Source organism: Python bivittatus, unplaced genomic scaffold (genome assembly GCF_059951505.1).
Source record: "Python bivittatus isolate LINGU-HERP-01145 unplaced genomic scaffold, Pbiv_v1 ctg000330_np1212, whole genome shotgun sequence".
Taxonomy (NCBI): domain Eukaryota; kingdom Metazoa; phylum Chordata; class Lepidosauria; order Squamata; family Pythonidae; genus Python; species Python bivittatus.
Genome location: NW_028277058.1, coordinates 51,791,369 through 51,808,461, shown reverse-complemented (window position 1 = coordinate 51,808,461; position 17,093 = coordinate 51,791,369). Strand labels below are relative to the sequence as shown.

General features: G+C 40.8%; 1 protein-coding gene across 2 annotated transcripts in view; it reads right to left on the bottom strand.

Annotated features, from left to right (window-relative positions):
- Positions 1-1,431: 1,431 nt before the first annotated feature.
- PTPRO (protein tyrosine phosphatase receptor type O) overlaps positions 1,432-17,093 on the bottom strand; it is a 35,886-nt gene continuing 20,224 nt past the window's right edge. For both annotated transcript variants that reach the window (XM_088141310.1, XM_088141311.1), the window contains 8 exons: positions 16,425-16,515; positions 15,029-15,105; positions 14,155-14,289; positions 12,195-12,317; positions 10,519-10,673; positions 8,561-8,696; positions 5,053-5,173; positions 1,432-3,004 (listed from right to left, as the gene is read on the bottom strand). In XM_088141310.1, coding sequence (XP_087997436.1) covers positions 5,069-5,173; positions 8,561-8,696; positions 10,519-10,673; positions 12,195-12,317; positions 14,155-14,289; positions 15,029-15,105; positions 16,425-16,515 — 822 coding nt within the window. In that variant the 3' untranslated portion in view covers positions 1,432-3,004; positions 5,053-5,068. The remainder of the gene's footprint in view (positions 3,005-5,052; positions 5,174-8,560; positions 8,697-10,518; positions 10,674-12,194; positions 12,318-14,154; positions 14,290-15,028; positions 15,106-16,424; positions 16,516-17,093) is intronic.

The window sequence follows — 17,093 nt, the reverse complement described above, 5'->3', positions numbered from 1 at the left end:
AGACTGTTTCTAATTTCCCGCTTGCAAAAATTAAATACAAATCAGTTTTGCAGAGAACACGAGGCTTCTCTGCCTCGAAGCATTTGATGACGGCGAGCAGCGCCACCGCTGCTAGAATCCTCCAGCTTGATTTTGGAGTTGCAGGCATTCTATGACCACGCCAGGCATCATCAGCACAGGAGCTTGGCGGGCAAGAGGTTCCTCAATAGGCGGGGATTATATATCCCCCTGTCTTGCCTGCTCTGCCTGTGATTACATGGGATAGTCCTGTCCAGGGATGATGTTTTAAATTGGTTTGATATATTGCTGGTGGTAGATTATTTATTTGGCTGATAAAGCGGTGGTTCTCTCTTATCTGTGGGGTGGTTGCTACCCAGGCACTTGGTGTTGATAGCAGTGCAACTGGACGGCTCATTGAAAAGGCTTTTTTCTTTTCCTGTGATTGTTGAACTGTACTGTAATTGAGTTGGGGTTCTTTTGTTATGCACCATTTTATCACCTTCAGGCCCTGCCCAAATTAGATTAGTAGCCTATTAAAATATGATCTCTTGTACTTGCTTCCACCCACTCAAAACTTCCAATTACCCACATGGACCTTCTGTCTTTCAAAGTTTCTTCCACTGCATACCAGTTGTTCCAAGGACATGACTGCAATTTATGCATGAGGTTAAGATACCCACAGCTCTCATGGCATGCTGGGCTCGGTCAAGAGTGGGTGATGTTTACTCATCCACATGTTGTTCAATTCCAGTCAACCCTGGACAACCTGACTAATGTTGAGGGCCAACAGAGTATTGTGTCAGTATTGACTTCTGGCAATTGCCTGGACTAGTCCCCGCAGTTTTCTGGGCAAGATTTCAGAAGTGGTTGGCCATTGCCTCCTTCCTAGGGCTGAGAGAGATTGACTGACCCAAGGTTACCCAGCTGGCTTCATGCCTAAGGTGGGACTAGAGGTCACACCCTCACGATTTCTAGCCTGGTGCCTTAACCACCACACCAAACTGGCTGTCAATGAGACGTTACTGCCAGCAAAACTTGTATGGCTATAAAAAGCTACCCACCCTCGGGCTCAATGATAAGAATCCTTTCCAAAGATGTATGCAGCACTAACAAAAGGAAGGTTCGTTTAAAAGAGGTCTCCAACCTGGTGAATTACCCACAGAGACTGTAGCCAAGCTAAAGTTGTCTGGCGTCACTGAATATACTGCCCAAGGTGAGGTGCAACAGGTAATTGCCATAGGACTGGAGATAGCTACTAACATGGATTGCTTTAAAAGAGGATTGGATGAATTCATAGAAGATAAGTCCACCAAGAGCTATTGAAGGTTCCTTGCTACCCCTGGGTTGGGAGCAGTGTCCTGTCAAATACATGTTGAAGGCAGCAATAGTGGGAGAAGTATATTATAATTTGTGACAATTTTGGAGAGTATATGAAGGCTCATGCAAAGTTTCAGAGGTTGTATATGAACGTAGGGGCTCATTTATGCAAATAAGTTCATAATGTTTCATGACTAAATAGGGATTTTAGGCCAAGTCACTCCCATCCTAGTCCAACACTTTACCACGCCGCCCTGAAAAGCACAAGTGTAGATTTGCTTCCGTCAGTGTATATCCAGCACATTTACTTCCCTTCTTGGCATATTTAATATTCTTTCCTGTAGACGCAGTACTTGTTTCAGAAGTTTTCAATGAAATGGAAGTTAAACCAAAGAGCAGAAAGCAGAAGGTCACATCAAAAACACCACCAATGCCTTCGCTGATAGCATTCATATCACAACAAAACGACACGTGGAATTGATACAAAAACCAAAGTAGGGAGGGGAACCCCAGAGCTAGTCACACTAACTTTTCCAGGAGAAAATTTATGTCCTGCAGTAAATTGAAGCCTGGCACTTGGTAGTACTGTTGAATGAAGAAATCGTTTGCATGCACCAAGCATGCCAAAATAAATCCTTGTTAGTATCCTCTGACATTTTTTCAGCCTGCTGGCACCATCAAGTTGCATCCCTTATGGCACCTTATCTCTCTGCTCAAAATGACAAGCATCTTATTTTTCTTTTTTACACAGAAATGAACAGAACCAAACAAATGGAAAAAGCCTATGCAGCAAAGATGGGTCCAGACAACTAAAAATCAGTATACCCATGGTGCTCATCCCTCAAGTGAATCCTATCTAATAGCACACTGTGGCCATTCATAGTTCCACTCTGAATCTAAGTGCACAGGATTTTCTCTCCCCACTTGGCTGAACAGACAAAAGAACCCTTTGATTCAAAGCTCTGTGAAATGTTAACAGTGACCTCTGACCCTTTAAGAAGTGACAGCTAATGCTGAAATCTACTCCTTCAACTTTGTTTCTAGCTTTGGACCAAGCCATTTTGAAACCCCTCTTGATACTCCTTGCTGGAGAGTCCTGCTGAGGATGCTGTGTCCGTAGCAATGTGTCCCAGCTTCTCTTCCAGCATCTACAGCCTTCCTTGCTGGCTAAGGAGCATTGTCTCAATGCTCACCCTGTCCGTTCCTGTGTTTGACAGAGTCCATGTTGCCAGACGTACATGGAGAAAGCCCGTAGTAGTTTGGACTGGATCTGGAATATTGCACTTTCTGTAACCTTTAAGCTTAACCTGCACATGAAGTTAAAGAACATTAAACAAATTTGTTTCAGAAACAACAGAAAATGATCTAGAGCATGGTACATTTATGCACATTATTAGATTGTCCCTTTGAGGTGCCACCCCAAGTTGAATTTGGTCCAGTTATTAACTTTAAAAAAATTCATTGAGAGTCCAAACAAGACACTGCAGGTTCCTTAAGGCTATGTTTCCCCAGAACTTCTGGATGTAAAATACACTTTTTTTCATTTGTCCATGTACTGCAAAGCAGCTCTTGTCCATGGCAAATCAGAAAGCAGTTAACAAAAAAAAAAAACCAAAAAAAAATTGGGGTGGGGGAGAGAGAATTAAAATCTGAAGCAGAGGAAGATGGATGCATTTCACAGCTTCACCTGCAAGAAAGAGAAAGAAAAAAGTAACAATAGTAATAATCTTGCTCCATTTGGAGGAAGGGCAATACCGTGATAACTCTGACGTTGATAGACCATCAACCTGCTGTTATTAAACAATGATATTCTTCACTGAAATTGTTCTGAGTTTATTAATCGTTTATATTGTAGCAGATCCACTCCTTAAATAAACCAACACTTTAGCACAAGATTCTTGAACATATAAAGAATCCCTTGATAAACCCAGAATGTATGTATGCACATAGATACCTGCACATAATATTCTCTTTCCTGGAAGGAAATCTTCATTCAGCAAGTCTGTTGCTGCCAGAGTTTTACTAATATGGAAACCTCTGATTGTGAATGTTCTAACAATTAGGATTTCCATCTTTAAAACACACAAACCCATTTACCTTTTACATGCTATCAAGCTACATATTCACATCTTGCACGACTGGCTGGAGTTAGATCCTTTATTCATCCATTGTTTGTCTTCACTGATTGCATCACAATGTATGATTGGATTAGTTAAATTTATATAGATTCTTGCAGCATATCATATGTTTGTTTATTGCATTAATTTGACAAGGCACCAAAACGCTTTCTCTGAGGGTGCCTCTCTTTTTAATTCTTTTTAGCTTTGCAGAAGTATACAAATCTTTAGGGGACAAAACGGCCCTGGAGGACAACACGTGTTCAGTAGTCTTGGAAAGCTGGATGACTTTTAGGGGAAGGAGCAGGTGAAAAGCCAAACAAAATGGAGAGATTTGAATTCTGAATATGGGGCATCTCACTTTGCAACAGTATGTTGCAGATCTCTGTTGAATCAATCAATCAATTAATCAATCAATCAATCAATCACTATACTGTTTTTCCCTTTCTGAAAGGAACTTAGACTCTTATATTGGTTTTATATTTATTTTGCTTTTTGCATGGATCCCCATGTTAATTATTTTCAGCTACTTAGGTCCTTCTGTTGGAAAAAAAAATAAAATTTAAAATAAACTGGAGTCTTCCCAGCTTCCAATTTGCCAATACTTTACACTGAAGCTTTAATAGCTCTAACTGGAGCTCTGCGGGGTATGTAGTGTATGTAATGCCACCTTGAGCTCCTGAATGAAAGGAAGGATATACATTCAATCAATCAATCAATCAATCAATCAATCAATCAATCAGACCAGTGAAAGGTGAATAGGCAAGAAAGTTGGATTGGACCCCACTTCCACCATTTTTAAGAAACAGGATTAACTCATAACTTTTCAACCTGGTTTTTGGAATGCATTTATTCATTTATTATGCATGTATTCTAATTATGCTTTAATCCCGTTGCTTTTAATTTACTTTCAGATAAGTTAATAGCTGTTTTGATTAGCCTTCTTGGATAGAAAGCAGGATATAAACAAATAACGCAAGATAAGCTTAAGATCTTTAGATTATAACTGGTCATATCACTGAATCTAAGTCCATTCAGGTTGACATTTATTATGCTTGTCTATCACATGGCTCCCTCCAGTGGGTGGCCCCCATGGAAAGGGGTCACCTCTGCCAGGGTCTTTCGGCACCAAGTAATGACATTTTCATTTTCAGGAAATTGCTTTGCTGTTAATTTGGCTGCACCTTAACATTTATAAATGCAAATCTACAGTGTATCAGTGTATCTGAATGAGATGGGCAGTGACTAAATTTGAAATAAAAATAAAATAAATTAACACTTTTTTTTTTTAGCAACAATCACTGCTGTTGCTGTGCTAATTGAAGTTTTTTAATAGATCAGCTGTTGTCCCCCTAAGAAATGTAATAATATACATAAATAATTGTATATTGCTTTTTAAAAACAAAAAACAAAACAGGATTGAAGCATGCAGGCTTGATGCAAGAAGCTGGTCTCTGCTAGGGCAGTGTGTAGCTAAGACTAGTTCATGGAGCTTCACTGCAAAGTGTAGTCGAGTAAATAAAGATCTCGCATTAATATTTATGCCCGCAGTGGCTTTTGCCTAAGCAACAAGCATCAACACACGGGAACACAACCAGGGAAGGGTTCTCAAACTTACCACCTGTGACCTGGAATTATGACTTGCTGACATTCTCGTATATGACATCGCTAATGCAGAACTGCTGTTTCTTCTTTAGCCACATCAATTGCACACACTGGTGAATAAAAATGTATTGTTCCTGTAGAAAGAGAACCAAAACACCTCCAATCACCCAAATGTATCAGGTAGGTCTCCTGCTCTCTGATGCATTTCGGCTGCTGTCCTTTATCCAGCTTTATTATAAGATTTTCACTGGCTTTTCTAGAATTGTCAGAGCCAAAAAAATAAACAAATAAAAAATAAAATAAAATAATTGGCTTTACTTCATCCAGAATTCAGATGGGAATATTACATTATGATTTCACTGATGCTCTGATCTATTTTTCTATAAATCATCCTTTTAGCTATAAGATGTGTGAAATCCCAGAATTCCCCAGCCAGACTGAGAGACAAGAATCTCAGATTTGCAAGACAGTCTAGGTCAGTGTTTCTCAACCTTAGCAACTTCTAGATGCGTGGACTTCAACTCCCAGAATTCCCCAGTCAGCAGGGCTGGCTGGGGAATTCTGGGAGTTGAAGTCCATACATCTTAAAGTTTCCAAGGTTGAGGAACACTGATCTAGGTACTACACATTTTGGGGACGTCAAAAACATCCTTCAGAATGCAAGTGTCCACCTACTGCCTATTAGCCCACAACATTTACCTCTGTTTCACCAAGGAAAGTTAGGGGCCACGTGATGAACCAGGAGGATTAATTTTCCACTGTATAAAGAAACCTGAAACCAGGTAGAAAAAGAGTGATGTCTGGTTTGGGAGTTGATACTGAAACATTTATCATGAATTCAGAGGAGCTGCTCAAAATGTGCTCCTTAAAGGACACTGACATCTAGTGGCCAAACTCAGATAAGTGAGTTTTTCACAGGTCAAGTTGCTCTGCACATATTATAGATGTAAGGATATATATGGATGGATGGATGAAGAGGTTAGAACCCCTTTCCCAGTTTTGTGCTGTTCTAGGATTACCTACCATATCTGGACTGAAGAAAATGCACATGGCCAACAGACGGCAGGAAAGAGACACAGAAGCTCTAACACTTTACTGCCGCCATATGGTGGCCTGGATTTTTGCAGCCCAAATCTGCGTGGTGATCTGGCGCTATCCCAGCTGTGTTGACTGCAGGGCAGCTGAAACTGTGTCACCTTGGGGAAGATTGATTTGGACTTTTTGCTGGAATGGGAGTCATACTCAACAGGGCTTTAACAAAAGTGTTATCCAAATAATAAAACCCGGGAACAGTAAACCTGACTTCTCCAACCTACTGTTGGGAATGCAACTCCCCAAATTCCAGGCCAGATAAAGTGAGCTTTTGCTTCCTCTCCAACACCACAACTCTTCTCCTACTCTTCCAGCCCTGGCAGTCCAACGCATCATATCCTGCTCCTTGAGCTTTCATGCTGCCATGCGTTTGGGGCATTCAAGAAGCCAGAACTGGTTGGCTGAAGCATCACAGCACCTGCTGTGTCTGGGTGTAAGAAGAGAAGGCAGCAAGAAGCAGAGTGGCTCTGCCCAAGGAACAGAAGGAGCGGCCAGCTGGCAAACAGCAGGTTTCAGAAACCCGACAGAAGTTGGCAATATCTCATCTGTGGGCATTTTTATTTTTTATTCATATATCACATTTGTCACCGCCCCTCTCGCTGAAACAACTCTGGGCGGCTTATAGCAGAGATAAAATCAATTAAAATACAATATAAACAAACCTTAAAATAAATACAATAAATGATAATTATTAATTATTATAAATAACAATAAATAGATTCCAGAATGATGGAAAATTGGCGAGTAACTCAGGGAGCGTCATCAGGGCGCTGACCACCCCAGGGACCATTAGAACTCCTGCTGCCCCAGGCAAGCTGGCAGAGCCAGGTCTAATCCTTTCCGGAAAACAGGAAGGGTAGGGGCCGACAGCACCGCTGGGGGCAGAATATTCCAAAGGGATATTCTGCCAAAGGCAACGGCAGAGAAGGCCCTCCTCCTGGGCCCCACCAGCCAGCATTTTGGAAGAAAGGTTAATTGAGAGCAACTCAACAAGCAAAGAGAAGATGAAGATACCTAGAAGGGCCAGCATCTGACCTGACCCACAAGATTGTAACGATGATCTGGATGCATAAGGGATAGCCAAGAGAATTATATTGGAAATGTGGAAAAATACTATTACCCCATATCAAAGACTGGATTCAAGAAATGCTTACCTTTTTTGAAAAGGCTATTTTTTTCTAGTAATCAAAAAATGACACAATACATTTCCCTTTGGCACAGATTTCATAATATTTTACAAGAATAAGCAATTTTATGCCTAACTTGATAATGCTTATTAATCTATTCAACTGATGTATATCAATTTAGTACGTTCATGTTTACTGTTTTTTCCTGTTTGCATTACTATTTGTTTGCTTGACTTGGTATTATAACTTAATAACTTAATTTGTTGGATTTGTGTATAACAGTCTTTCTTTCTGTATATTGTTGTCTCTGTATTTCTTTTTCAAAAATTGTAATAAAAAACTTGGAATATGCTGCAAATGGCAATGTAAAATTGCTGCTGGATTGTACCATCTCAGATTGTAGTGGGGGATTGGGGGGGGAGTCACATTTGAATTTCCCTCATAAATTAACAGATTAAAACAACGGCCCATAAAAATAGCATGTCAAGAAGGCTGGTTCTTGAGTGTGTCTGTCTTTCTGGACTTACACACACACACACACGTATAACAGTGTGGTATAGTGGTAAAAGTGCTGGACTAGGAGACCTAGGCCCAAGTCCACCTCAGTAAAGAATGCTCCTTGCATGTCAGCCCTTCAAGGTAGACCAGGGCAAGAAACAGGCATGGCATGGATTCCAACCATTGTCTTTATTGTTGCAAGGTAGAACAACAGAATCTTGAAAGCCAGTCAGAGTTTCTTTCTGCCCCATCTTCTTCTTCTACCAAATCAAGGCAGGGTTCTTGAGGTTCTTTCTCATGTTTTCCTCTTTCACAGGACTGAGTAATCTTTCCTAAAAGCTCTCCCCTTAACGGTTCACTCCTTCCTTCTCCATTCCCAAGACCCGGTCTACGTTTCTTGCCACTGCATGGCTTAGGGCCATTTTCCCTCAGCCCAACCCACTACGCAGGACTGTTGAAGACAATGAGGTAGAAGGAGTTCTGTGTACGTTGCTTTGAACTCCTGAATGAAAGATGGGATAAATCTAATAAATAAATAAGCAAAAAAGGCGGGGCTTCGGTGGCGATGCCACATTCACCCTCTTACAAATGTAGACACTTTATCTGTAGATGCAGCTGCTTCATGCTCTTCCCCCTGGTTTCCATCTAGGCTGATTACTTCTACTTTCTTCCTTTATAGTTTGACGTTCAATATACTACATTTTATAATATGCTTTTTATAAGTTTCTGAGGAGCCAAAGGATGCCTCAAGTGAATAAATGAATCAGTCTGGCTGTTTGAAACATATATAAGTGAAAATCATACCTCTGTCTGAACCATGGACATCCGATAAGACCTCATGTCAGACACCATTCCCAATATATCTACAAATTCATGATCACGAATGTGCTGTAAGAGCCGGTCTAATGCTATGAACGTCCCGGTCCGTCCCACACCAGCACTGCAAAACAAACACAGCATTACACACCATTGCTTACGAGGTGATAAATATGCTCATTATGGATCCTATTCTGGGAAATCTTATTAACTCCGTAAATATCCATAATCACTGCATACCATATGTCCCACTATCTAATGTTAATTGCTATTACAACTTATGCTTTGATGTACATTGGGAAAGCTAAATATGGAGGTGCCAACCATTTCTAAAGCATTTCTCCTAAAAATATACAACAGAGGGGACAAACTCTTAAGTATCTGACCGTGTCACTGATTAAGGGATGGGGCCTGGCCACGCCTATAAGAAAGTAGAAGTGGTGTGCTTGGACATCTCTACCATGACTGATTGTCTTCCACCTTCCATCACATCTGAGGAAAAGGACAGATCTGGTATATTTGACTTCCAGATTTGTATGGTTCCATATGCAAGTCTCTCATGCTTTTCTCCAAGTTTTGGATCAGAAAAAGATAGACCCTAGCTCATACTGTTCAGCACATTTTGACAACCACAGAAATCCATGACAGGTTTTCTTTTACATCCCTCATCCAACCTTCTACTGCCAATCAAGGCCATCTGAAGGAGGGCTTCAGTAGCATCTACTCCATTGTGCTTAGAGCTAAATCCATGAGCTACTAGACTTCAATCAAAAACTGAATTAGTGGAATTCTATTGGCCAGGCATAGCCAGAGATAGCAATTATTACTGTAAATCATGCTCAGAGGGCTAACTCATCTAGCAAAAAGGGACACAGGATGAAGCATTTTTAGTGAGAGTTCCTGTAGTCCTGGGTTCACTATCCAACACAGCAATATTGTAAGGATATTCATGGAAGCTTTGCCGGTGTGTATATTGTGTTACTTTATACCAACACAAAATAAATTCTTTTACTCTTTTGTAGTCTGTTACTTCCTGTGCTGGTAAACTGGTATAAGTCCTGGGTGCTTTTCCGGTTAGGCAAGATGCTAACCTAGCTATCCACTCTTCTTCTGGCCATTTACAAGCTATAGCAACTGTCTCAAACATAACAAAAAATGATTCAATATCCCTGTTTCCTGATTGGATCAGGAAATCCCTGATATTGCTGTTTCCTGATTGGATCATATATTTTCATCTGTAGATCTATGGGGAGAAGCTGTTTTGTTTCTGAATTTTGAAAGCTACTCTGACCTTCAGAGTCTCATGATGGGGGTGACTGGCAACTTTTATCTAAATGAATGAGACTGGAGAAAACTATATAATAACAACAATGCAATGTGAAAGGTAATAATAATTAAAAACAGATTTCCTTCTTAAACATTATCTCTGGATATTTGTTATTAATGCTGGATTTCATTATTATTATTATTATGAGGAGGAGGAGGAGGAGGAGGAGGAGGAAGTAAAGACATACAGAAATAAAGTTCTGAGTTTGTCAACATAGTGAAATGATTGCCATGCCCCTCTTCACAATTTCTCCCCCAACTAGGGAGCTATACATAATGACACCCCTAAAATCAAGCACTGGTAGTGTAGGAAGATGTAAGCTGGCAGGTGGCAACAGGTACATAGTGAACCTCTCTTATCTGTGCATCTTAAAAGGCACAGTAACAGCCTGTCGGCGGAAGAGCCATTCTGCCCACAAGCTGAATACTTCGATGAGATCTCTACCAAACAGAATACAACTTCTAAGGAGGAAAGCTGGCAGAGAAAATATATGGCCCTTCTCATTCCTCTCGGATGCAAAAAAAGCACATCTTTGGTACTGTGAGGGAAGCACCGCAACATTGTTCTTCGGGCTACGTTATGCTCACATCTTCCGCGTCCATGCGTGCAACACGTTTACCTGCAGTGTACAATCATGGGCCCCTTGCTTTTCGTCGCCTGCTGTCTGACCATCTGTACAAAGTGCAAAATGCTTTCTGCTGAGTTGGTGGGAGGGACACCATGGTCAGGCCAAGAGGTGTAATTAAAATGCATCACGTCCTGCACTTCATCTGCCTGAGTGGACAGAAAAGCACAATGGTTCCAGAGTAACTTCAGCAGTCATAGGTAAGGAGTCTCTTACACAGGTTAGGATTATCAAAGCACAGAGCTGGGTGGGGTCATTTAGTGTGTCCAATCCAACTGTCTACTTTGCAGGGGCTAACAACAAACATACTGTACATACATACATACAACATATATATAAATTTGTCACTACCCATCTCATTAAAAAGCGACTCTGGGTGGTTTACAGAAGAGATCAAATCAATGAAAATGCAATATAAAAACAGTCTTAAATAATAAATTCCAAGAATGATGGGATTGGCAAATAGTTCAGGGGGCGTCATCAGGGTGCCAGCCACCCCCAGGATTGATTAAAACTCTTATCGCCCCATGCAAGCTGGCAGAGCTAGGTCTTAAGTCCTTTCTGGAAAACTGGAAGGGTAGGAGCCCACTGCACCCCTAGGGGAAGAATATTCCAAAGGGCGGGGGCAACGGCAGAGAAGGCTCTCCTCCTGGGCCCCGCCAGCTGACATTCTCTTGCTGATGCGTTAGGGTTAGGGTTAGGGTTAGGGTTTTCATCTTTCGAACATTGCTTGAAAGATGCCAGCTAATGAATCAATGGGAGCTTTTTCCCTGATACAACTATCTGTCCCGTGTCAGGGCCCAAGATCTCTTGATGGAGATCTTGGATTACTGATTTTAAATTGAGGCAAGGAGAAGAAGCCATAAGCCTGCCCAAACACATACCTAGATATATACATACAGGAAAGTATTATTTATGTAACGCTGTCATGGGGATTATATCTAGATTTTGTTCTAGTTCAGAGCCTCAAGACCCGGCAACCAATATCTTGTGCAAAAGATAAATACTGAACCTAAGAGTATCGGGAGTCCAGGAATCTGATCTGAGAACTGAGTAGGGCACACAAATCCCCCCAGATCATCTAAATTGTCTTTAATTCAGCAGTGTAATTTAAACCCAGAGGGCGATAAGAGATCACCACACCTAGACCATCTTGGCTGATCTTGAAAAAGCAAACTAAGGTCAGACATGGTAGCATCAGACCTTGGATAGGAGAGCATTATAAAATCCCAGGGTAATAGACTACACACTGGGACGTTGAAGAAACGCAGAATAAAAATCAGTGACAAATAAGAGACATATAATTACTTCTTTGCATATTCAGTGGATATTTGCTGATAAAAAACCTACTGAAGCAAATGAAACCTTAGAAGGGCAGGAAGGTCGGAAAGTTGAATGGAAACCTCTACACCAGTGTTTCTCAACCTTGGCAACTTTCAGATGGGTGGACTCCAACTCCCAGAACTCCCCAGCCAGCATGGCTGGCTGGGGAATTCTGGGAGTTGGAGTCCACCCATCTGAAAGCTGCCACGGTTGAGAAACACTGCTCTACACATGGACAAAATAAGTCATAGAACATACAGGGGATTTTAAATCAGGATCTGAAACTTATTAGCGGACCAGCATCCCTAATAACTAAAAGCTGCGTAAGACCACTTATATTGACCTACATAGCTGATTCGGAAGTTCCTGAACACCCAATCTGCTTGCTCTTCTTCAGAAAGCATCTCCACTATGATGTCTCCATAAGGAACGGCCTCTTCTGCAAAAGGCCAATAATGGTCACATTTTACCTGGAAGGGGGGGAGAAACAATCCAAAGTTACAAAAGGGAAGCAAAGCTCTTAAACACTTTTCCTTTGCAACTACCAAAGTCGATGGAAGAATCCAAGCAAGGGACATGGACATAAACAAATTGCTTTTATCACAGGAGACCCCAGTGCAATGGAGACACCACTTTCATGGTGGTGACTGTTTTGAGTTGAATAGTGGCTTGTCTCTTTTATATTAGGTATTATTGGGAAAAAGAAAGATAAATAAACCTGCCTATAAGAATGATTCTCCCACTTGTATACTTACTGTGCCTTAACCAGCACTGTTAGTACCTAAGGAAACGATGAACCAAGTTGTGTGTAAACTACAATTTTTATTTTTTGTATCTGGGCAAATCCTGCTTGAGGAATGGCATGTATCGTGTGTGTGTGTGTGTGTGTAAATAAATAAATAAATAAATAAATATCAATCAATCAATCAATCGTTATGTGTAAGTTAAAAAATAAAGGCATTTGCCTTAGACTGAACCAGGCTGCTGGTCTGTCTACCTCAGTGTGACCTGTAGTGACTGCAGTGGCTATTTAAGATTTCAGGTAGGTCTTCCTTAGCCCTACACAGAGAGCCCAAGAATCAAACTTGGAACATGCTGTATGATGAACACAGCTGTGGTGGCCTCTCTCCTACTGTTAGTTAGTTCTTCTAACATGCTTAACTGGTTAAAACTAACAAGATGGTTTATTGTGGGAACATCAAAAAAAGAGGAAACAGACCTATCAGTTCCCAAGGGGTTAAAATTAACCTCAATCAGACACACTTTGTGTGATTGTTGTAACTATTCCTGGAGTAGGAAGTAGTGGCATTCGTGCCCTTGTCGTCTCACAGTTGGACTACTGTAGTGCTCTCTGCATGGAATTGCCCTTGAAGACTATCCAAAAACTACAGCTGGTGCAAAATATGGCTGTCCATACGCTAACTGGGTGTCTCCAAGTATAGCCACATAACACGAGTATTGCAGGAGGTCCACTGACTTCCACTTTATTTCCAGCTGTAATTCCTTTATTTCCTGGTTATTATGCTTAAAGTAATACCCTAGTACCAGACAGAAGATATCCTTACTCCTGATATCCAGAAGTTTGTTAAAAGCCTGCTTCCAAAAAATATTTGGAATTGTAGAGTGAGAAATACAGCTGTATTTGAGATTAATGTGGTACTATTAATATGGAATGTAACAATACTGGCATAAGATGGGATTTACATTAAGATGTTATTGATCCTTTTAGCTGCTGATTTGTATATTGTTGAGGATGGGTTGCTGTAACCTCTTCAGATCAATAAATTAATCACTCTTCTTAGTTAGCTGTGTTGCAGGAACAGCTAATCACAACCAACTGATCTTCTACATATACTTAATCTTCCAATAAAAGTGTTGGAGGAAAGAGCAGTTGGACCAGCATGTCCTGGTTGTGAAGTTTCAAAGAATGTTAATAGCTAATACTAGATAAGAAAGCCAGTTTGGTGTAGTGGTTAAAGGCACTGGGTTAGAAACCGGGAGACCATGCGTTCTACTCCTGCCTTAGGCACAAAGCCAGCTGGGTGACCTTGGACCAGTCATTCTCACTCAGCCCTAAGAAGCAGGCAATGACAAACTACTTCTGAAATCTTGATGAGAAAACTGCAGGAGCTTGTCCAGGCAGTCACCAGGAGTCAAAAAGTGGCTTGAAGGGATACATGCATACACAATGCTAGATGTAGAATTCTAGCAAGACTTCCTGTTCCAAGAGGCATGAAAGAATCTAGAATCGTAGAACTGGAAGAACTCAGAGATTACCTAACCCAATGACCTGCTCAATCTACATACCCTTCTCTTCTCATTGCACTGAGTAAGCATAACAATGATTTGTGACTTCTGCTGGAGTACCATCTTCCAAAAATCATTCCTTGTCTCTGGTAGTGGTCCTTGTGTTGCAATATACTCTTGTGGAGAGTTATAACCCTACAAAAGAAAAAGCCCACTACAGTATTATGTTTATTGATAGACTTTTTTAAATCAAAGGTGCCCTTTAAACCAGGAATCTCTCCCCGCATCAGTTCCTTCCTAAGCATTCAGTGCAGAATGATTGATTCTTAGGTAACTGTTGCCCTTAAATTTTGTGAATCTTCAGATAACCGTCTGTACACCAGATGCCCTTTCTTTCTGAACCTTATAGCAACCCTGAATGTGGGCATCAGTTGCCTCTACCTGGGCACTCAGCACACTCATATGTTTTAGCTCATCTCTAATCCTGATCTAGCTTTGCTTGATATCCAAGATCATTCTGCATCTCCCTTTTCTACCACTATTTCTGCTATCCTCCAGGACCCATCCCATATTTCCAGCATCAGGTTTCATTTCTTTTCTTGAATTATGGAGTCATCATGTTTGCAAAGTTAGATCCATCAGCCAAGTGAAGGGGTTATGACTTGTAATTTTACTTTGCTTTTAATATCTATCATCTATCTATCTATCTATCTATCTATCTATCTATCTATCTATCTATCTATCTATCTATCTATCTATCTATCTAGAGTGCTTAAGCAGTAACAACATTTTTATTTTTAAGTGACCCTGTTTCACTTTGGAGCTAATTGGCATGCCATAAACTAGAACTGCTGTTAGAGGGAACAGTCTGTGTACTATTTCCTAAGCTATGGAAATATAATTACTTTGACTTATCTGAGTCCAGTTTACTTACAGGAATGTAGTTGGCATTAATGTAATCAGAGCCTTCTTCTTCATTCATTGAAACCAACTGAACACGGCTGAAATCATCTGCAAAAGGGCAACATATCCAATGATGAATTCAACATAAATACACATCATAAATTTTGGAATTAAGTCTCTGAAAGTTTAACATAAATTTGCATGCATTTTGGGAAAAATCAAGATGGCAGGTCCATCAACTTACAGTAGCTGATATTTCAATAAATTCACACTTTTGTATTCAGGGGAGGGGGAAGTATTTCATTACTATTGCCTAGAAAAATCCTTCACTTCTGGATTGCCAGGGCCACATTAAAATTTCAAAGACCACTTGGGAATATTTGTATTGTGTGGTGTATCTGTTTGTGCATGGGTGCACATTGCTTAAAAAGTAAAAAAGAAACAAGCTAAAAATGCATTTAATTGTTGTACACCGCCCAGACTTGCTTTGTGTGAGATGGGCAGCTATATAAATGTGATAGATAGATAGATAGATAGATAGATAGATAGATAGATAGATAGATAGATAGATAGATAGATAGATAGATACAGTGGAACCTCGGGTTACGAACTTAATCCGTTCCGTGACTCTGGTCGCAACCCGAATTGGTCACAACCCGAAGCAAATTACTTTCTTTGGAGCCATGCTGACAAGCACACCAAAACCCTTCCAAAACGCCACAAAACACACCACAAGCCTCACCAAACGTCTCCTTGCTACCGTGATCTCGCCCACAGGAAGCCGCGACCACATGGCTGCGGATCCGGTTTGTAACCCAAGGCGGAGTTCGCAAACCGAGGTAAATTTCTGCGGCCGGAGCTGGTCGTAACCCGAAAAGTTTGTTAACAGAGGCGTTCGTAACCCGAGGTACCACTGTAGGTAGGTAGGTAGGTAGGTAGGTAGATAGATAGATAGATAGGTAGGTAGGTAGGTAGATAGAGCGAGCGAGCGAGCGAGCGAGCTACCCTTACTCCAGAAAGGAAGGAAGGTAGGAAGTTTCTCTATGGGATAGATTTAAATATAGAAAAGAAATATAGAAATATGATCCTAGCAGGATCATAAGTCACAGGAGCGCTATGCTTTTATGCTCAGCATTAGTCACTCCACAAAAGGTGGTCGTATCAATTGAATTAATAAAATAATAAATAAAATAATATCATGCAGCATATTTACTCCTATTCTTACTGTAGTTCAGAGGGAAAGAACAAGCAAGCAGGCAGGGAGGGTTACAGAAAAAGCAAGGTGCTCAGGATACAAAATATGATGACATAGTCTTGGTAGCCGCGCAACAGTACTGCCCTTTGGCGCTAGCATTACAAGTCACTTGGATGCCAAATACAAAATCTAATATTACCACTAGCAACTCCCTCCTAAAAGAGCAACTTACAAGGCAATATATTTGTGTAGCGATTTTTACTGCGATTCATGGGGAGATCAGCTGCAAAATGTGGGGTATCCAGCCCAATCAGTTTCAGTTCCTGAGAGTGACAAACACACACACACAAAATATTATGCTTAAACAACCTTTGATTCAGCACCTTAAGTGTTAGACAAGATAACTCAATAACAGTATAATACTTAAAGGTAACCCATTTGTCTCCAAGGAGTAGCTGAGCTAAGCCCCAACAAGCTGGAGAACAGTGAGTGTCCCATTATTTTATCTTGACTTAGCATTTGTTTGCTTTTTTCCTCCATGGAAAAAAGGGACAATATGGGGCGAAATGAAGAACTGCATGATTAGGTAAAAGAGGGATTCTGAGACAAGGAGAAATCATCCTTGGGAATGAAACTGGCCTGCATAAATAAGATAGTTACATCTTTGTCTGCACCAAACATTATGTGGGAAAGAAATTTTTCCAGTCATCCCACCCATGTGTACAAAGTGTACTTATCCAAAATCAAGATGGGGGTGTGACAGTACAATTGAAGCTGTGCCTATATTTTATGTGTGTCACATGCTCTTTATGAAAAGCCCTGGAGCCCAGTAAGATCCCTTGTTAAAAAAATCATCCTGCAATTCCTTCTGTGTACAAAATATCCCTGGGTGAATCTACCC